The sequence below is a fragment of the Paramormyrops kingsleyae genome, chromosome 1, assembly GCF_048594095.1.
Source record: "Paramormyrops kingsleyae isolate MSU_618 chromosome 1, PKINGS_0.4, whole genome shotgun sequence".
Lineage (NCBI taxonomy): Eukaryota > Metazoa > Chordata > Actinopteri > Osteoglossiformes > Mormyridae > Paramormyrops > Paramormyrops kingsleyae.
Genome location: NC_132797.1, coordinates 16,173,407 through 16,194,926, shown reverse-complemented (window position 1 = coordinate 16,194,926; position 21,520 = coordinate 16,173,407). Strand labels below are relative to the sequence as shown.

Here is a 21,520-nt window from a genome sequence, read left to right as displayed (position 1 = left end):
TATATAGTCACTGCCACACTAAGTGAAAGAAATATGAAGCTATTCTGGACCGACGCAGTGGCGAGTCACCAAATTGGGAGCTCTGGAGAAACACAAGTGCTGTTATACATCTAGTGATAACCTTTGGGGGGGGGGGGGGGGGCTCTTCAAGAAAACAAGTAAACATACAAAACATTCCTTTTTTGCCAGTTTCACACAAATAAATTCATATTCACTTAGGTATAAAAAGCACATTTTCACTTGTTTTTTTTAAATCATGCTCTTTTTTTTTTTTTTTTAACTTGAAGAGTGGATTCATTAAATTTTTTTTTCCCCTTGCTTTTTTATTTCATGTCTGGAAAGTAAATTGGGGTCACAACAAATTACAAACAATTGTCAGACAACTAACATGTATACAGATTAAAAGGCTTTCTCTAGCCTCCAGGGGAGCAACGCAGCCATCTTTGTACAAGGGGGGACACCAGTGTGACTTTGGGTGCCCATTGACCAGAACATGCCATCCCTGGTCACTGCTGATGCCTTTCAGCGTTTTATATGTGCTTCCAGCTCCTCGCGGGCATTTAGCCCCCTGGATAGCAATGAAGGTTGGATAGGTTTGCATATGATATCCAGGGCTTTCTTAACACTGGCATTTTTTTTGGTGTGAACAGCAAGCAGCAGTTCGCTGTCTCCAGCTGTCCTTAGGTAAAGGATAATCCCCATTCAGGAAGGGGAAACGAGCCGTACGAGGTGAGTTACACGTCTACCGTGAGGCATGTGGACGCTCACCAGAGGTGCAGTATCTGCCCCCGAAATGCCCTTATTGCACGCATGCAAAGCTAAGGTCTGGAAGTTCTGGTTTTGGGGAAAGGGGGGGTCAGTCACACGCATATCTAACCGTCTCACTTGGTAGTGATACAGCAACTCACACAAGCTCTCCAGATTGCTCTGTCGCATAAATGTTCTTTCTGCATTAATATGCATCTATTCATAAAAATAGATCTATGTTCAAATTTAGGATAAGGTGCTTTATCATCACTGCCTAATATTTTCCTATATCAGAATTTTGTGAAGAGAGCCACATCCAGGAAAGCCCTAAGGCTCTGCAAGACAGACACACAGCAGTGTCTGGAGAGCTCATGTGATTAGGGTCATTCGGTACCTGGAAATCCTGCATAGATTTACCAAGGTATTGTTCCATCCCTGATTAGTTCACCTATTCAAACGGGAAATAGTGTTAAGTGGCCTCATGCATTCTGCTGAAACCCAGAAATGAAACTGCTCTTGATTTCCCAAAACATTGGGCCAGTCTGGCTCTTTTTGAAGAACACTAACTAATGCAGATGTTCCAGTTTTCCCCCATGTAGTCCTTCTTGAAGAAAGATTCAGACACTGAAACCACTTGAGGACATGTGAGTATTTACAGTATTTTTTTTTTTTTGCGGGGGGAGGGGGATAGGGGGTGGTTACAATATAAAAATAAGTATTGGCGACAGACTACTACTATGTGCTGCATGGGGCAGTCTGTGTTTTTTGCTCATTTGAGCCAGACAAGAATGGACACCTTGCTGGGGAGAAGGATTTTCAATGGCCTTGGCATCATCCAAACTTGTCCAGTCCCCGGAAGTTGCCCCTAATGGTCTTACATGACTTTTGAAGCATCACTCTCCAGTTGTGTCTAGAAATGAAGGATGGCACAGTTTTGCTCCCCCCCCCCCCACCCCCACCCCATTTTTCACCCCAACTAGTAAGTAGTCATCCAAGGCTATCATTTTGGGACTGAAACACACATCTACTTCAGGCAACTAGTAGTGAAGCAGTGGCTTCAGCAGACTTGTCACTGTGACACGGTCTCATATCTGGAGGGAAGGAAGTGTGCTTTGATGGAACGGCCCTACTTCCCAGAGGAACATTGGTCGTGTGGTTTTTTAGCACCATGGAGAACAATCCAAACAGTTCGTCGGCTCCATCCTCCACTGCTATAAGGTCTTGGTTGGGTCTCTGGCCTCCACTCTTGTGAGCCTGGGGCTCTGCTGCTGGAGCCCGTTTCCCGGCTCGCTCCAGGTCACTGGTGCCTCTGCAGGCACCTGGGCAGAGTTTCCAGAGGACTGGGAAGCCAGTGGATTCCTGCTGATCACCAGGTCCAGGTTGTTCCTTGACTCGGAAATCAGAGGAACCACCAGACAGCAGTCAAAATCTCTGGTGCGGATATGGTTAATCTGGAATGGGGGGGGGGTGGGGGGTGGGGGTGAGAGTAAGCATTTTGTACATTTTCCCAGTGCAGAGTCCCTATTCCTTCACTGCTCCACTAAGATAGGAGTGAGTTCTGGCCTTCATCTTTATCTGCTGTTAGCTTAGCAGAAACGTTACCCTACGGGAAGCTTTCTGAAGTCCTTGGTTCCGGTACCTGAAGTAGCCTGTCATAGGGCTTCAGCCCGCCCAGCTCTCCCGGTCCACCAGGCCGTACAGTGTTCACATAGACGCCCTTCTCCAGGAGCGCGTCCGACACACTGAAACCGAAATCTTCTGTGTCCGACTCTTTGTAGAGCGTCACCTTTGGAGAGCAGAGAAACAGGGTTTGTGTCTAACTTAAGTGACAGCTTGTGTCCCCCTTCTTAAATTCTTGATTTTCTGTTCGAATTCAAGTTGTAGTTAAAGATGCCAGGTGGGGCACAGAAATAAACAGAAAAGTGACACGGTCCTGTTTGGTCACTAGGCCACAGACGTGCCTGGTCTCGCATATTCCCTGAATAGACCTTTTTCACAACTTCCGCATTTTTGACCGGAAATTCGTAATCGTAGGGTATCTTTACTTCCGCCGGTGTAAAAAAAAAAAAATAGCGCCTGCAGCGACCTCTTCTTCTTGCAGTTTACCGGGCTGTTCTTGTAATGCCCAAAAGCAGTCACATCTATCTTTTCATTCCTTCCCTGTTAATGGTGAAGTTCGACGTAAATGGATTCAGGCTATCTGGCGGGATGAAGGACCAAACTTCACAGTTAAGAAGGGGAGCACTTACGTCTGCAGCAGACACTTCACCTCAGACAGAAGCAAACACCGTATTTTAAGCACAAATGACACAAGGCCCAAACTTTTAAACAACTAGAGGCATGCCCGAGCGAAACACTGTCAAAAAGAGCAAATGCGAAACAAGCACAAATATTTTTGCCCAAGTTTTTAAAAACGAGAGAAAGCCGTAATCAGCTTAACAGTTTTATTTCATTGTAAAATACAAAAAGTATTTCACCAAACGCGAAGATCCATTGATAGCGGCTCTGAGTTGCGTCGATGTGCTTAGAGTGTTTTATTTAAAATAATACATTTGCCGAAAAGTGCTTCGTTACTTTAAAAACGTTATGGTTAAGGGGTTTATTTGAAACATGGCACTAGTCTAATATACCGAGCACTAGTTCCTATAGCTAATAAATGTAATTAGAAAAAACGGGGCCAACTTCTTTAAAATTAACAAAACACAGCTAAAATGTTTTTTGATGCTTGTTGCTAAATTTTGCTCACTAGTTCCTACAGCTACTCAATTCTTGTTGCCTAAATGATTTATATCACGCTCACACTATTTAAAAATTTTGCTACAACAAAGCGATCCTTATACATTTTAAGTGTTTTTGATTTAGTTTGATTATCAAACTCTAAAGCCCCACTCTTGGTTGTGCGTTTGTGCAAATGTCCGGGCTTTTCTGTGTGCGTGTGTAGGGTGTTCATCTTGCGTCTAATGTTAAGGTATATATATATTTATACTCATTTAAAATAACACATTTTTGTTTGCCTATTAACAAATACATCTAAAGTTTTTCTACCTTTAAACATTAACATGTGGTAAGCAATTCAGTAACAGTTACCTTGATACTTATGGACAAATTCTTCGTGGAAAAATTTGTAGCCTTTATCAAGTTTGCTCTTTCTCGTGACGGAGTTTTCCTCCACGAGTTTAGCAACATCCGCAAATGTAAATTTGGGCAAATTTGTCAGATAGGTTGTATATATTCTCTGCTGAATTTTCTCTGATCCCGGGTTTTCTAATGCATTGACGCTTGACCGGAACCAAGTTTACCCTACGATTATGTATTTCCGGTTTTCGTGAAAAAGGTCTATAGCATTGCACTTCATCTCTCGATTGAGTAGCTGTCCATTAGGCTCTCGCTGTCTTTGAAATGTACTATATAGCTTCTGCCCCAATACTGCTTACACTTGTACCTGGGCAGTTACTCCTTAGCTGTACTTATGCCTAGTTGACTCCTTGACAGCTGTATGTTTGTAATGTGCTGATCGTACGTCGCTTTGCCAAACAAATAAATGTAATGCTTTGCGAAGACCAGAGCCCCCACACACCTTGTGCAGCTCCACCGGCGTGGGCGACATGATGTCCTCGATCTCCTGCTTCATCCTGCGCGAGGCGAAGGCCTTGCGGGCCGAGTCGCTGGGCAGCGTGTTGCTGCGGCAGGCCTGCGTATACTGGGGTCGGCTGGTGCTGCGCTCCTGGAAGCTGGCCTGCCGGCCCAGCTGGCGGTGCAAGGACGCCGGGTCGTGGTTCAGGCTCAGGGTGCTGCCCGACATGATGGTGGCCTGGATGGGACACGGAGAGCGGGAAGCCTGGGTGGGGGTGGCTGGCACCGCTCACGTGCACCACTGACTCGCACACACTCATTGGGCACTGCAGCTGCTACTAAGAGACGTCCACGAAGGTGCAGAGGAATCGATTGTTAATCGGGAAGCAATCAGCTACACCCGGAGGAACGCGTGGCTGACAGCACCCGCTGATCGCCACGCCGACGAGTCACCTCTCAGCACCATTTTACATAGTTTCCATGGAAACACCTTGAAAAGGACAGCGTTTCATCACTTTGTTCTCAGAGTGTAGCTTAATTGCACCTCAATCAGCCCCCCAATCACACTCAGGTTACAGAGCTGTTAAATACACATGGGACGGAGAGGCAAAGGCCTCCGGATGGGCCCCCCCAAACAGGCTCAGAGGAAGATGCAAGGAGTCGTGACGCAGCATCTGCCAGGGTGAGAATGACTCGTGTGCAGGAAGAGTAACAAGATTAATCAGCATGATTTAACCCCCACAGCTCAGCACGATAAATATAAATACACCTGCTGATGTAAATGCAAGTGCACAAGCAAAAGTAATTTTTTTGCTTTTAAATCATTAAATGTGCACCAAGTTCATAGCACCATTTAGAAACATGACTCAGTCACACTGACAGCATCTCAGCGTCTACAGAACAATCAGAACATCTCAAGGCCTGGCAGCAGCTATCCCATCATGCCCTGCTTATGTCCGCCATGCCCAAATCGATTTCTCTCTTCCCTTCATACAGTATTGAGTGAGCAGCCCCTCACTCAAACTGAATGCCACAATGTCCTTGCGTCAATGACGGGTGAAATGGCCGGTTCCACCAAGCTGATGCACACCGTTCTTGCAGCAAAAATAATAAAATAAAATAAAATAAAAAGCTAAACATACATCACCACACATGCACTTAGTTTTTAGGTACACGCCACGTGGTTCTTCATATGAGAGATGGCAGTCGATCAAGGCAAACATTTTGTCAGTTTCTTTTACGACCAACACAAAATGCTGTTTTGTACCAAACATTTACAAAAAAGCAAAAATGTACCTAAGTTAAAATGCGAGCCGGAGGGTACATTCAAGAGCTTATAAACTTCTACAGTTAAATATGGTGCCTCCCTGGGATTAGCACATTTATCTGGTTTCTTGGCTCAAAAGCGTGTTTACATAGGGCTGTCAAATTAAAGGCAATGGGTGAATTGCTCTCCATTGATCATCAACAGTGCCAATTTCCTCGCTAAAGACTTTACGATGGTTCTTTCACACTTATACATGATCCTTTTTACAGTATGTACGGCATGGAGGAACAGGATGCGAGGAAGCCTCATGGCGAGTAAGGTAGAGTATGAATGGACCCCCGGGTCAGCGGGTCGGCAGCGAGCAGAGAAGCAGAGGGACAGGACCAGGCGCGGGCACGGCAAGCAAGAATGGAGGGAGGCACGACAAGGGAGGGGCTACCAGCATGGCCAAGTTTTTCTTATTCAGAGGCCTGTCTGGCTTGTCCTGGAACAAAAGAGGGGCGTCACACGTTATGCAAAGGATATGACATCACTCCATCGGGGAGAGCAAATCAGGAAGAGGGGACAGCGCAGAAATAAGAGATGAGGGGGGGCGCTGTCATTACCACTAGCTTTAGACCAGGGTTTCCCAATCCGGTCCACAGGGACCCACAGCCGGTCCACGTTTTTGCTCCTTCCGAGTTCCCATGTCAGACAGTCCACATTTTTGCTCCCTCCCAGCTTCCGGGCAAAAACGTGGACTGTCTGTGGGACTCAGAGGATCGGATTGAGAAACTGCTTTAGAGTATCAGCTGTGGGGGATGGGGGGGGGGTAACTTTACCTCCAGCTCCCGCAGGATCCCGGACTGGCCACACGTCTCCAAGTCCTCCAGGGCCTGGGACCAAAAGTTCTCCTCCTGATCAGGCTCAGTGCCGTCATGGCCCACAGTGAACCTGGGAGGGGGAGGGGGTATGTCAGGCACGTTGGGTCTAAGACAGCGTTCCTGGCAGGATTGGAGAAGGGCAGACAGTCACCTGCTGTCGGTGATGAAGCCTGTGGGGAGCGTGGCAGCCCTGCAGGTATCAATGAGAAGGACATCATGAGATACATGCCTTCATAACCCTGAAAGGTATGACGGAGCCCCTTTGTAAGACCTACAGTGAGCTTGGAGTAATTTCTGAAGATTTACTGGCCTCATCCATCTGACACCATCAGTGACACATCATGCAGATTATGTCGTTTGCAGATTTTAATAGTGGTGCACATTTATATACTGCAAGGGGATACAAAGGAGAAGGTGTACCCCCCCCCCCGCAGTATAGCTTGGCTGTGTGTGTATACATCTGCTCTGGGAGTTCAGACAACTTTTACATTTAACCTGTGAATGTAGAAGGCAGAGAACTTTCCGGCATCACGCTAACAAACGGTATTCCACGGGAAGCAGCGTCCTCTCTGCTAGCGGTTATTAGCTGTGGTGTCGAGGGTGTCCCACCCCAAATACCCTGACTACTGTGGATAACGTGGATATCAGATAATAGCCGTAAGGAAATTTAATCTGCCCCTGGGGGGGGCATTAGCACACGTACCCGCTGGCTGTGGGCCGGTCCCACTCATCGTCACTCAGCCCCAGGTCCTGAAAGATGTTGTTCCTCTGGCGTGAGCCGAGGGGGGACAGGCTGCCCCGCGCCTTGGCGTTCCTCCACTCCTGGCCGTGGAAGCTGTATCCAGCGGCCTGGTACGCCGGGCCTGTCCCACAGCAGAGAGGGAGGGGTCAGAGGGGTGGAGCGGCACGGCAGCAGGGCTTAACGTGATCCACGTAAGGGAGGCGGGACGAGCGTCCTGGGGAGCACAAGACCTGGCAGTGTGCTGTTACCACCAGCAGCTGCTCTGGACAGACCTTCAGCTCGCTTCTGCGTCTTAAAGCCGACAAGAGGGTCACACTGGCAGTGTAGACTGAACCAGTCCGTTTTAGACAACGGAATACGGGATGAGCACTGAAAGTGCATAGAAAAGTGAGAGTCCCTAACACAAGGACTGAGGTATTTTGTGGGTCGTGCCTGTGGAAACATAACGGTCCGGGCGAGAATACGTTCCCACCTGTGTCTGCGTGTTATATTTTTATATATAATATATCAGCTATAACCTGAAAGGGGCTGGATGTTCTCAATGTGCAGTTCAGCTCTGCTGTCTGGGTTGGAGGGGGGGGGGGCCCAGCCCCAAGCTGTCGCTCCAGAGGGCCCTAATGGCGCCCCAGCGAGGAGAAAAGTGGCTGCCAGGCGCGACTCATCAGCCCCTGACAGAGGGAGAGCACTGAGGATGCCATTATTGACACTGGGAGTGATTCAGCCCCACGTAGCATGCCAGCCAGGGACTCCAAATCCTCAGACACGCCGCGGGCCCTCTCGCAGCCGGGGCTGAGGGCGGGAGCAGACGCGTTAGGCTACGTATCCTCAGACACGCCGCGGGCCCTCTCGCAGCCGGGGCTGAGGGCGGGAGCAGACGCGTTAGGCTACGTATCCTCAGACACGCCGCGGGCCCTCTCGCAGCCGGGGCTGAGGGCGGGAGCAGACGCGTTAGGCTACGTATCCTCAGACGCGCCGCGGGCCCTCTCGCCGCCGGGGCTGCGGGCGGGAGCAGACGCGTTAAGCTACGTATCCTCAGACGCGCCGCGGGTCATCTCGCCGCCGGGGCTGAGGGCGGGAGCAGACGCGTTAGGCTACGTATCCTCAGACGCGCCGCGGGCCCTCTCGCCGCCGGGGCTGAGGGCGGGAGCAGACGCGTTAGGCTACGTATCCTCAGACGCGCCGCGGGTCATCTCGCCGCCGGGGCTGAGGGCGGGAGCAGACGCGTTAGGCTACGTATCCTCAGACGCGCCGCGGGCCCTCTCGCCGCCGGGGCTGAGGGCGGGAGCAGACGCGTTAGGCTACGTATCCTCAGATGCGGCGCGGGCCCTCTCGCCGCCGGGGCTGAGGGCGGGAGGAGACGCGTTAGGCTACGTATCCTGAGACGCGCCGCGGGCCCTCTCGCAGCCGGGGCTGTGGGCGGGAGCAGACGCGTTAGGCTACGTATCCTCAGACGCGCCGCGGGTCATCTCGCCACCGGGGCTGAGGGCGGGAGCAGACGCGTTAGGCTACGTATCCTGAGACGCGCCGCGGGCCCTCTCGCAGCCGGGGCTGTGGGCGGGAGCAGACGCGTTAGGCTACGTATCCTCAGACACGCCGCGGGCCCTCTCGCCGCCGGGGCTGAGGGCGGGAGCAGACGCGTTAAGCTACATGCGCCGGCGAGTGATTCAGCGGGTTGACTGGGCCTGAATGCCAGCAGAATGTGCATTATGCATGCGGGTCACAGACAACAGGTGATTTCCTGAAGTTCTAGTTAATAACTCCTGCAGACGCACGAGTCCCCGCTTCACTCCAGGAGATATTAGCTGAGACGCAGCTTTAATGAGAGATGCAGTGTTTGATTGGTTTTCCCTCAGATTAATATCACATTCAGCGGCTCTGCCTCTGACGGCTGATTTCAGCCGCTTCCTTCTTCGTGTTTTAATTAACAGGGTATCAGACAGGCCATGCGAAAAACAAATTCTTATCTAGCCTGCATATTCTGCACCCTTTATAAAGGAACGGGAGGCTCGTTTTTGTTCTCATTAATAAAAGGTTACAATGTTTTCACAGGAACCCAGTTTCTCACATCACTGTGTAATTATTATGGTGATTAATCGCAAAGCCCGTTGTCATTTTTTTCCTCACGACAGTTTGTCAGAATGTGTTTAGACAACTAATCTCCCTGCTAGAAGTGTCACTGTACAGAGAATAATATCAATGATGTTAAATCTGTCAAAATGAATCACAGAGTATTTATAGACATTTCGCACAAAACACTAAACAAGCCTCAGTGTTGGTGGTTTGGATTGATTTTCGCTTACTAAAAATTCCTCCGGGGTCTATATCAGTGTTTTTCAAACCCAGTCCTTGGGGGACCAGCAACACTTTTGCTGCCTCCCAGCTCCCAACACACCTGTACCAGATGTTCTTGATTGATTTGTTCAGGCATGCTGGGAGTGGGGAGGGAGCAAAAATGCGGACCGTCTGGGGGTCCCCAGGACTGTACAGCTAGACACAAAATCCGAACATAATCCAGACCTGAGCATAGTGAACTTGGGGCGTGTCTCAACTTGTCAACTTATGGAGCTTTTCTACTGGCATATAGGAACCGAGCTGTACCACGAAGAGAGACCAGTTACAGCGCGGTTCCAGCTGGCTTTGGTGTTCCGTAAAGGTGCTGCCGGGTTTGGAGAGTAACAGTGACACAAAACGAAGAGACGCTTATTTACTGTTCACACAGTGTACATCATGATTGATTATGTGCAATTATTATAATAATTTTTTTACTGTGGGGTAATTTCCACTAGCAAGTCTGAGAGAATCACCGGCTTATGATAATATCAAACACTAGTAGAATTACCATTCGCTTGTGTAAATATGCATCAGAAATCCATTCCATTCAGCTGTTCTATAGTACTTTTTAAGTAGACGGTTGTTAATTGTCAACTTCTGAGTTATCGGGAATGAATCAATACATCACGATATGCGATACTAAATCATGAATAATCCATGCTCAGAACAGCAATATCTACGTGTATTTTGACCAATGAAATGGTGGTGAAGCAACCAGCTCAGTTTAGTCATGCTTTCGGGCCTGCTAGTAAGGAGGGCCATGTCAGTGCAGGTACAGCTCAGCTACAGCTTGGATAATTTATGATGGAAAACCGGCAGTTTGCATTATGACTCGGGTACGGCTCAGTTCTTGATGGTAGTGGAAAAGCGCCGATAGTGAATATAGTATAGCGCTGTGGCGAGTGACCGTCGCCGTGCTGGATATGCATGTGCTATAGTGTTAGCGAAGCCTCACCCTGGCTACTGAGCGCCGTGTCGATGGCTGAGCCGTCCCAGGACTCCACGGCACTGTCCACGCTGGGGATGGTGGTGGAGTAGATGTCCGACAGCTTGCCAGGCTTCTGCAGCACCTGCGTCTCGTCCTCCATGTCGCTGAGCTCGCTCAGGTGGCCCGACACTGGCGACTTTTTCGGGCTTGTCACTGCCGCGGGGGGGACAGTGGTTTGAGAAAGGCTCACCTGTTTGGTCTGTTAGTCTGTACCCGACTTGCTGACTTGAGGGCTGGTCATATTCGAACTTTGGACAGAAATATGGAGCATTGCAAATTTAAACAGACTAGAAAGAAAATCAACTTATATATATAACTTATATAACTGTAAATATAACCAGAAGGTTCTTTGGCTACAACCAGCCAGTCCATGAACTACTGAAGAACCCTTCCTAATTCAGTCACATGCTAACGATTAAGGCTAAGGGTCTAGCTGTGCGATACAGATCAGGGAACAGCACCCCCTCAATGACTCACCCTCGCCCTGCTTCTTGATTTTGAGCATGACTGACTCCCCTGCCATCTGTAGCAGGTGGATGGCCTCACTCAGCGGCTTCCCCTTCAGGCTGTTGCTATTGATGGCCAGAATGCGGTCGCCAATGTGGATGGCACCAGTCCTGGAGAGGCAAGGGAGGCAGGGAAATGAGAGGCAGGCAGAGGGCAGAGGCAGGTGAGGCAGGGTAATGAGGGGCAGGGAGTGGGGTGAGGTGGGGTAATGAAGGGCAGGGGGTGGGCAAAGGCGGGCGAGGCAGGGCAATGAGGGGCAGGGCATGGCCAGAGGCAGGTGAGGTAGGGCAATGAGGGGCAGGGCATGGCCAGAGGCAGGTGAGGTGGGGTAATGAGGGGCAGGGAGTGGGGTGAGGCGGGGTAATGAAGGGCAGGGAGTGGGCAAAAGTGGGGGAGGCAGGGTAATGAGGGGCAGAGTGTGGCCAGAGGCAGGTGAGGTGGGGTAGTGAGGGGCAGGGAGTGGGCAGAGGTGGGTGAGGCAGGGTAATGAGGGGCAGGGCATAGCCAGAGGCAGGTGAGGTGAGGTAATGAGGGGCAGAGAATGGGCAAAGGCGGGCAAAGCAGGGAAATGAGAGGCAAGGCGTGGCCAGAGGTGGGGTAATGAGAGGCAGGGAGTGGGCAGAGGCGGCCGAGGCAGGGTAATGAGGGGCAGGGCATAGCAGAGGCAAGTGAGGTGAGGTAATGAGGGGCAGGGAATGGGCAAAGGCGGGCAAAGAAGGAAAATGAGAGGCAAGGCGTGGCCAGAGGCGGGTGAGGTGGGGTAATGAGAGGCAGGGAGTGGGCAGAGGCGGGCAAGGCAGGGTAATGAGGGACAGGGAGTGGGGTGAGGTGGGGTAATGAGGGGCAGAGAGTGGGCAAAGGTGGGTGAAGCAGGGAAATGAGAGGCAGGGAGTGGGCAGAGGCGGGCAAGGCGGGGTAATGAGGGGCAGGAAGGGAGCAAAGGTGGGCAAGGAAGGGTAATGAGGGGTAGGGCAAGGACCAGTGGCAGGTGAGGCGGGGTAATGAGGGGCAGGGAGTGGGCAGAAGCGGGCGAGGCCAGGGGCAGGGAGTGGGCAGAGGCAGGCGAGGCCAGGGGCAGGGAGTGGGCAGAGGCAGGCGAGGCCAGGGGCAGGGATAGACTGGGTAATGAGGGGGCAGGGGCCAAGGAGAGGTGGGGGAGGCTGGATAAGGAGGGGGTGGGACCACTGTGGCATTATATAGAGGGGTGTAGTGAGTCTAGGCAAGGATGGGAGCAGGGCGGATGAGGTCGGGTAAGGAGGGGGCACGGAAAAGTGAGCGAGGCCTGCCCTGGGCTCAAACACGGACCGGGTGTTCGGTCAAACACCCCACTGTTACCTGACCACCACCCATCTACAGTGTCACTGGACAAATTGATCTGATGAAATACTATTATGTACATAATATTTTTTCTAGATAAATAAAAAGAATCACATTAGTATAAGCCCCACAATGTGTATAAATGGCACAAGAGTGGAAAGGAGCGTGATGGAGCTAGACCAAAGCCCAGCAGGACCCACAGAGGATAGCAGCCGGAGGAGGGCCTACCTCTCTGCCAAGCCGCCTTTGGTCAGGCTGGAGATGATGATGGGGTCGAAGGGCTCCTCGGTGCCCGAGATGGTGATGCCCAGCGGGCCTCCGTACCGTTTCAGCTCCACCGTGTAGATGATGGCACCAGAGCTTTCCTGCTCGTCTGCGGCCGGGCCGAAGCAGACACGGGTCATAAACAGTGCTGGTGTGGCAACCAGGGCCAGTGCATCACCACAGTCCATGTCGGGCACACCAATCACGCTTCAGACGCTCTCACAGGCCATTTGATCACGACTACCAGGGGGAGTTTGATATGGAGATATTTAACCCTTTCATTGATGTGGAACAGAGGATGGGAAAGGCACGTTTGTGAGTTGCTATGGAAACAGCCACCGTATCACACACCCTGCAGGACTATAGATTCTGTCTTTTCAGTTTGGCTCATGAACGTAGGTTGGCTGCAGTGCTCTCCTGCAAACCTGGTCTGAAGATGAGAGAACAGAGAGACCTGCACACATGCATGAATTAACAGTATTATAAATCTCTCATTGCTGTACCCCTGTCAGGGGAACGCCCGCCAGCCGGTATTGGATTAGATTCAGAGATTTCCGTCGCTGAACTGAACAAAGTGCGCGATTAAAGAGACTGTAACTCATTTCCTGAGAAGCAAACAGCTGCTTGTGACATCGAGGAACCAATCAGCAAAGACAGGAAGAGGGGACCGTGGAAATGGACCCCACACCCATCTCTGACAAGCCAGTGTTATGCCCAGAAGGCCGAGCTCCCATAATGCACCAAGAGAGTAGCTGCTCAGCTGGAAAGAAAAGACAAGCAACAAACTGTTCTTTTGGGGCCACATGCAGTTGAAATCAAATTTACTGTGTGAATAAGCTCAGCTGTGGTCAATTTGCATCATCAGAACAAATCGAAAGGATTATCTGTGCAAGTCTAAGAAGCTAGACTGTACTGACCAACTGCCCTCTGGTCATACACATAAAATAAAATTATAACAACACAACAACAACAATAATATTACTAATTCTCAAACACATTTAGTTGCCTTTTAGTTACTATGACACAGCTTTGGACCTTAAAGCCAGGCATGTTCTCCGTGTTGAATGTTAGTTTCTCAGGGTGTCTGGCCAGCACGGGCCCTGGAGATGCCAAGCATGACCACTGGCGACCGTCCTGCCCTCACACGCCTCGCCACTCCCTGTGAGGATGCCCACGGGCATTGGGTTGCCGGTGGCTCCTGCCTTCATGGGTTAAACTGCTCATAATATATGGCAGCATATTTAAAGTCTGCATCCATTCCTCAGTCTATTAAGAAAACAACATGCTTGACTGCTGCATTTTTGGTGGCTGAAATGCAGATAATTGGGCCAATCAAATGCTAATCACATTGCTGGGCTTTGAATGAAGATGAGTGTACACACGAACACACATACACACAGTCCAGCAGGGAGTTCTGTAGTGAGTGTGTGTGCTCTTCCCTGTGTATCTGTGTGTGTGTACCCCCCAGTGTGAATATGCATGCTCCGTACCCGAGTTGTCCTCGTCCTTGCGGATCTTGAGCTTCACCAGTTCCTCGCACTGCTGCAGGATCTGCACGGCGTCCTCCATGGAGCAGTTGTCCAGTCGGATGTTGTCAATCGCCAGCAGCTTGTCGCCCAGCTCTAGGGTGCCCGTCCTGCCCGAGTGGGGTGGCAGGGTGTGATAAATGGGAATTCTGGGTAACACCGACACTGTATTTGTATACCAGTAAACAATGTGTGTTATATCCCAGTTTTCACCTTGGTAATAATACTCAGTGTTTGCATGAATTATACAATTTATATGTACAGTGATGCCTAAGAGGCACAGTGCAGTGCTGATTTCTTGGGAGATTCACAGATCGGACTCTCAGGGTGAGCTCTACCTGCCCAATAACCAGATACGGGTCGTATGAACCGGGGCAGAACAGAACTGTGCCGATGAGCTGCCTGCAGTAATGCGGAGGTCCAAACACACACACTCAGTTACACTCCCAGCATGTCCCAGGCAGACAGGTTACCTGTGAGCAACACTGCCCTTCTTAATGTCCGAGATGATGAGAGCATCCCCAGGCTTCCGGCTGGATGGAGCTGAAAGACAGTCAGACACAGAGGTAGGAGATGTTACTTGGGTAAGAGCCCTGGAGCCTCACTGAAGCAGCCGCATCACACTCCCATCCCACAGGTCACATGACCACGGCTGCGCGTCTGGCAGACACCAGGCTGACGATAACCTGAACCAGCCCCCCGGCTGTTCCTAGCCCCGTCAGGGGAAGTTGCCAGCTGCCATGTGTGTGCCCAGAAGAATCCAGGTCGGGGCCCGGTCCCCTGTGACTGACGTGCGTGTTTAAGCGCCGGCTTGACGGCCATATGGCCTCGGTAAATACTCGTCAGACGGCCGACAACCGGCACGATCCTGCCAGAGAAGCGTGAAAACAAGCGAAGCGGACCGACTGGCACGTTCCCCAAGTCGGAAACAGTTTCCATAGCAGCTCGTCGGCAGCAGCTGACACTTATGCACACTGAGAAAACACAACCAAGGCGTTACAGAGCGACGACGCCAACCTGGATGCCAGCCCCGGGGCCCGACGGGCATTTCCTGTTCCTCTAAGAACGGAGCTGCAACAAGAGACCAGACTCAGACCCTGTGCTGGAATACCAGGAGGCCAAATGGGTAAGAGGGCGTCACGGGGAGCCAGTTGGTTTTACAGCGCGACTGTGGCGTGGCGTCATGAGCTCTGCATCTCACTGTCCCTGCATTAATGTGGCAAAGCTGGGGCTGCTCATCGATGGGGAGGCTGGTCGGGAATGACCCAATGAGCAAGCAGCCTTGACACAATAGGTAATGAGGTTCGACTACTGTGTGAAATGACTTCCTATGGAGTGAAACCAGTGCACACTCTTCAGCGAGGAGGGGTAAGGGGTCCAAGCATCACTGCAGCCTATTTCACCAAAGCAACAGGAGCCTTAGTTAACTATTGTAACTATTATATTGGACTATACTCTAACTAGTGTATAGCTAGCATCTTAGCCAAATATGCGCTGTTAGTGTCTTAGCTAAGTATTATATGGCCAGCGTTTTAGATTATTTTATAGCTAGAGTAAACCAATGCCCCAGTGCAGTGACGTGCTATAAATATGGTGCCCTCCTTCGGATGAGGTCCTGACTCTCTGAGGTCATAATAGATCCCTGGGCATCTTTTGAAAGAGTAGAGGTGGTACCTCGATGCCCTGGCTAAATTGCCCACTGTGGTCCTTTCAAATCTGGCCTCCTAATCATCCCCTATACCTAATTGGGTGCATTCTCTCCTGCCCCTTCATCACCTTAGCTGGTGGTGAGTGTACTGGCTCAGAATGGCTGCTGTCACATCATCCAGGTCGGTGCTACATAGTGGTGGTGGTTCGAGTGGCTCCCCATTGGTTCTTTAACAAGCGCTATATAAATGTAACTTTCATTCATTTATAAATGTGGTGTCACCTTCAGGTCCTCAGGCTGGCTACCCCCCTCCCCAGTGTCGCGAAGAAGAGCTGACCCTCCAATCACAGATTAAGCCCCCCTAAGCCCTGTAACACTATCACCTCCTACAGGCTTTCAGAATAAATTATCTAAATAGGGCCATTATTCCCTGAAAATGTGTGAAAGTCCATTCATTTATTCATTTAGCGCCGTTCTGGGACACGGTATGGAGACAGTGATCTCATTCCTCTCAGATGAACATGCTGCCTCCCCCTTTTTGTAATCAAACTACGGCAAGCAAACGACCAGACAGGGCAAGAAGAGAGGGGCCTAATCTCATTGTCCGAGCCGTAAATGAAAATGTTAGCAGGTGCGTCGTGGTGAAGCCTGAGGCAGCAGATGGAGAGTGACAGCGGCGAGGTGTGAAAGAGTGCAGAGCGGAAGAATCACCTCTCAGAGTCGCCCCGGCGCATGCAGCTACTTTGCTTCCATCAGGAAGTGCTTTGACATTTTCCGTAATTAAAAGTGCTACGTATAGGAGCATCATTATTATGATGTTACATTTACTGCTCTGATACCTCAGTGACCTGCAGTGACACAGGTTCAATGCTAATGACCCGATTGCAAGATAACTGGTGTATAAAGGCAGTGAGGGGGTATCGAGCTCTCGAGGACTGAGGGGGGGGGGGGTGGTTCAGGCAGCTGGACACTCACAGCTGATGGTGATTCCAAGCTCCACTCCAGTCTTCTTGGGGAGCTTCACATGGAAGGTTCCGCTGCTGGGGATGACTGACTCTGCATGGGGGGGTGGGGGGGTTTCAATCGGTCAGAATGAGGTCAAATGGTCAGTGTAAACAACACAGGCACCTGAGACAGGGCAGTAGGGGTTTAGAAACCCAGTTAACGGAGGGGAAAGGATGTGAGGGCTCTCCACAGTGACCCACTACTGCCTGTGATATCCTGGGGGTTCTGCTCCCTTATGTCACTCACAGTTACACTGGTCCACTCAAGGACAGCAGCTGTTTCCAGGTACTGTACTTATGCCAGTGGATGCCGTTTGGCTGTTAAGAGCTGCCTTTAATATCTTACTTGAACAATGCCAGCCATCATCCTCCCTCTCTGTGTTTACATCATTAAAGTTCATCGTCTTAATGTTCGCACAGTACGGGCCTTTACGCAGCGGTGTGCAGTGTATTGCAGTGCATTGCAGTGCGTACCTGCCACGTCGAACTCTATCTCCAGGGTGACCTTGCTGGTGATGCTGGAGTCTCGCAGCAGCTGGTTGGCTTCCTCCAGGGTGCTATCCTCAGTGGGGATGCCGTTGATGGCCAGGATGCGGTCACCGATCTGCAGGACTCCGCTCCTGCGCCGCAAGCAGAACATGACGACCGTACAAAGACTCAAATCTGGAAAAACCTAAAATGGTAGTTCCAAGTTTCAAGGTGAACACCCTTCAGAAGCCACCAACCAAATGCCAAAGTCAGCTCAGCAGATGGCTGGTGGTGATGGCCCAGTGTCACTGGGTGCATAGATGCTGTCTGAATCTGAAGGGACAACAGGCACAGGCCCCTAACTACTACACCCCCTAGGGACACATGGGGGAATCTAACCTCTCGGCAGGGCTGTCGGGGTCGATGTAAGCGATGAGCGGAGGCGAGGTCAGGGTCTCGGTGGCGAAGACGCCACCCTGCAGCTGGATGCCAAAACCCATGATGGACTCGCTGAGCAGCATCACCTCGGTTGTCTCTGTGTGGACCACCTGCCCGGCCAAACCCAGCGTGCTGGAGGCCAGGGACACTGCGGGAGGAGGGGCACATGGGGGGTTACTTTCAAGCTGCACAAGTAACGGGGGGCGACACAAAGTCACAGAGGAGAAGCTGGAGAGCCGGTGCCTTGGCTAGGGGGAGCTCTTATCAAGAAGAACAATTGCTCTCAAGACATGACACAAAACACAATACGCAGAACAACAGGAACGGGAAGAAGTGGGATACTGAGTACATTTGGTAGCAGAAACTGCAATGAAGAGGAAAGACTCTCAGCTTCATAGCTGACTAACAGCACAAAGAGAACACTAGATGGCACTAGGTGGGGACTGCAGGAAGACGGCTTTGCCTGTGGGCCAGACGCACATTAACTCAGAACAGGAGACCACAGCAGCCTGTGACGGAACCATGACAGCCAATGAAAACTCGCAGAGCGAGGCCTGATAACAGGCCCCGCCCCCAGTAAAGGACGGACAGACAGACAGACATTCATTCAGTCTGATCAGTCACTGTTAATGGATGCAGCATTAGAGCAAAGCTGAGTACTGGTATGGCCACCGGGATCCCTAAGCTTTTAACTGGTCAAGTTACTGGGATAAATAAGGACAAAATGATTAATTTCTCCTGCCAGATATATCCATCTGAAACAAACATTTTCACAATACATGTAATGACAATTTTATTATCAAAATAAAGAACCGGAAAGACATTTTTTTTTTAAAAACTAAACACGAAATATAACTGTTCCCCAAAACTCTGAGCGCTGTCATGTCACGGGGGGGCGGCTTTGCATAATGAGACGTCACTGCAGGGAACCTACTCAGTGCTCAGCAGAACCCACTGGTTTAAATGCAGAGTCGTCCTTTCACCTCTGTTACTAACCTGAAGTTCAGAGCCTGGCACCAAGTAAATTACTGCCACAGTAAATAAGCTGGAAGATGTTTCTGAAGACGCTGTAATACTGTTGGCTCTAATAGGAGTCACTGACCCTGGACTCCACTGGGTCTGTGCTGTTTCTCACCCTCACTGCGGCACGTCCCGAGCCGGGTGACACACGCAGGACGCCTAGGTGTGAGGGACACTGCCTGAGGTGACGCGGCTGGTGCACCTGCATTTGCTCTTTGCTGTAGGGCTGTTTCAGGCCCCCACCTTCAGCAGGGACACGTTCGGATTTATAATGCGTGTCAGGAAATCCCCCAACATAAACACACATCAGCAGGGTCTGTTTTCTGTTAAATTTAAGCTGGAATGGTTTAAAAACATCACCCATGAAGCCCGGATTTGCGTAGGACAAAATGGTGCTTATGCAAGACTCATTTGGTTAATATATAACACCACCTTCTCGATTCAAGATGCGGCTCCTCTATACCGCTAATGTTTAGACAGGCCCCCTACACTGATGCAAAAAGGAGCCATCTTGCTTCCATTCCTGCCCCCCCGGACTCCTGAAACCTTTCCCCAGGAGCCGATCTGGCTATTGCAGACTGAGGGCCTATTCTTACTACTTTTGTTTTAAAGCCTTGTGCTGGTAAAGGTCATTCAGCCGAGAGCAAACTTCCTCGGTGTTTGCCAGAAGCCATGATGACTGCCTCGCTCCCTGGTTTTATCCACGAGTCACGTGAACAGTTGTGCCTCAGCGTCTATCGGGTGTGGGGAGGGGGCTGTAATGCCCTAAAAAGATGAGGGGAGACCCCATCACTGTCATCCAAGATGCAAAACGTCTATCAAAAATTGGGATGGGACACCTTTGAAGCCAGGAGAGCACTTGAAGCTCAGTGTCACCCCTGCCTGACGGAGACTCACTGGGGCACCTTCTGCTCTGCTTTTATTTGGCATGACATCACTTCCTGAAGGGACAAGAAGATCAGATTAGCCTCCATCTTCTAGTTAACAGTTACACTAATGGGTGCAAAGTAAGAGTTTTGTTTTGTCTTTATGAAAGTGAATTTCAAATTTATTGTAATGCTCTGTGGCTGTCGCCTCAGTCCTCCGAGAGGCAGTTCAAATCCTGCATCCGCACTGCGTGTTTCCTCCCGGATGCCAAACACATGATTAACTGGTGTGTCTAAATTCCGGAGTGTTTCATTGTGGGTCTGTGCTTTGTAATGAGCTGGCATCCTGTCCAGGGTGGACTGAGCCTTGTTGCCTGTGCTGCCTCGGATAGACCCCCCCCCCCCCCCCCCCCGCTGATCCTGATTGGAATAGGCATTTGAAAGATGGATAGGGGACAATGACCGATGCTGGTAACTGACACTGAATTCCAGTGATTAAATGAGCACGGACTGCAGTGGACCAAGGCTGTCTCTGTCCCTTTAAACCCCTGGCACGTGATATCACCATGTTCTCCTCTGGCAGAACCCCATGCTCCTGTGCAGTGCCAGCACCTGGGTCACAGCAGGGACCCAAACCAGCAGGAGTGGAAAAAGTAAGGCACAATGAGTTGCACTTCCACTCCATCATTACTGCTACATGTAATTTGGGACCTGACAATCTAGGGTATCGGGGGGTTGTGGGGTCCAGTCCCCATCTCCTTTATGGTATCGGGGGGTGGTGGGTTACAATCCCCTCCAATTTAGGATATCGGGGGGTTGTGGGGTCCTGTCCTGTCTCCTTACCTTTGTGGTATTGGGAGGTGGTGGGTGACCGCCCCCCCCGCCCCCTTTATTTTATCGGGGGTCGGGGGGTCCTGTCCCCCATGTTGGGTTTTTGTAATGGAGCACAGGCCAAGGCAGAGAACTCCCCTCTTTTACACTGCTGTCTGCGAACACATAGTTCAAACAGTCTAAGCCGAGGGTCACTAGAGGGCGCCAAAGACTTAGCATATCCCAAATACTGTATCACCCATAATGCTACTACAAGGGTATGAGAGGTATAATTCTTCCTAAGTGGCTATGGCACTGTGGACGAGCAGCAAATGCTAACTGATAGTAACGGCACATGTCCTAAGAGATGCAACACTGCTGAACATCAGTGGAAGGGCCACATGTGCACAAGGCGGAGAAACACTGCAAAAAACTGCAAACTGCAAGTGCTGGTCCGATTACGGCACTTTCCTGCCATCTTACCCCCCATGTGGAAACTAACTTGCTGTGAAACTGTTCAAATTCTATTTCTGCTAACTTTAGCTTAGCAAAACGTCTGGACATGTGACAGCTCCCAGCGAAGGACCCGAAAAGCAGCAAAATCTAAAACTGAACCCAACTCAGCTGTCACTGAAGTGTAGCAGTACCAAAGCTTCACGGCAATGGTCAGCAAGCCTCTGTCTGAAGGACCTTCCATCAGCCAATCAAAAGTCTTCTGAGCATGACGACAGCTCATGCTCCCCGGCAGCCAATAAGCTGGAGAAACGGCAGCGGCAGCAGCCAATAGACTTACAGGAGCTCTTGTAGTCCTTCTTCTTGAGCTTGCGCCTCATCATGGTGCTGCGGGGGCTGGTGGGATACATGTTGCGGGGAAGGGTGCCCATGTTGAGGGAGCTCAGGCTGTACGCGCTCATGGAGGTAGGAGAAAAAGAGGAGCCCAGTGCTGGGGAGGGAGAGAGCAAGGGGGGTGGGGGGTGGGGTCAGAATTGGGGCAGCGCTCTGGGGGCTCCAGGGCTGACCTTCAGGGGGGAACTTGCACTCTTATTACAATAAAATTCACACCATTCCACAGTCCCCCCCTTCCTATTCAGCCCTATCTAGAGGCTGTGAAGCCCAAAGCACCATTTGGCGTGATCTGACT

The 21,520-nt window shown here is 50.8% G+C and overlaps 1 protein-coding gene across 11 annotated transcripts in view; it reads right to left on the bottom strand.

Moving 5' to 3' along the window:
- Window positions 1-233: 233 nt before the first annotated feature.
- The window catches only part of grip1 (glutamate receptor interacting protein 1), a 157,392-nt gene continuing 136,105 nt past the window's right edge, over window positions 234-21,520 (bottom strand). For 9 of the 11 annotated variants that reach the window (XM_023826213.2, XM_023826238.2, XM_072710425.1 and 6 more), the window contains 16 exons: window positions 21,173-21,322; window positions 17,645-17,831; window positions 17,252-17,397; window positions 16,749-16,829; window positions 14,599-14,668; window positions 14,090-14,235; window positions 12,564-12,708; window positions 10,989-11,128; window positions 10,479-10,664; window positions 7,154-7,313; window positions 6,602-6,640; window positions 6,409-6,520; window positions 6,027-6,071; window positions 4,325-4,558; window positions 2,387-2,533; window positions 234-2,198 (listed from right to left, as the gene is read on the bottom strand). In XM_023826213.2, the coding sequence (XP_023681981.1) occupies window positions 1,959-2,198; window positions 2,387-2,533; window positions 4,325-4,558; window positions 6,027-6,071; window positions 6,409-6,520; window positions 6,602-6,640; window positions 7,154-7,313; window positions 10,479-10,664; window positions 10,989-11,128; window positions 12,564-12,708; window positions 14,090-14,235; window positions 14,599-14,668; window positions 16,749-16,829; window positions 17,252-17,397; window positions 17,645-17,831; window positions 21,173-21,322 (2,228 nt within the window). In that variant the 3' untranslated portion in view covers window positions 234-1,958. The remainder of the gene's footprint in view (window positions 2,199-2,386; window positions 2,534-4,324; window positions 4,559-6,026; window positions 6,072-6,408; window positions 6,521-6,601; window positions 6,641-7,153; window positions 7,314-10,478; window positions 10,665-10,988; window positions 11,129-12,563; window positions 12,709-14,089; window positions 14,236-14,598; window positions 14,669-16,748; window positions 16,830-17,251; window positions 17,398-17,644; window positions 17,832-21,172; window positions 21,323-21,520) is intronic. The other 2 variants (XM_023826258.2, XM_023826206.2) reach the window with 1 other exon arrangement.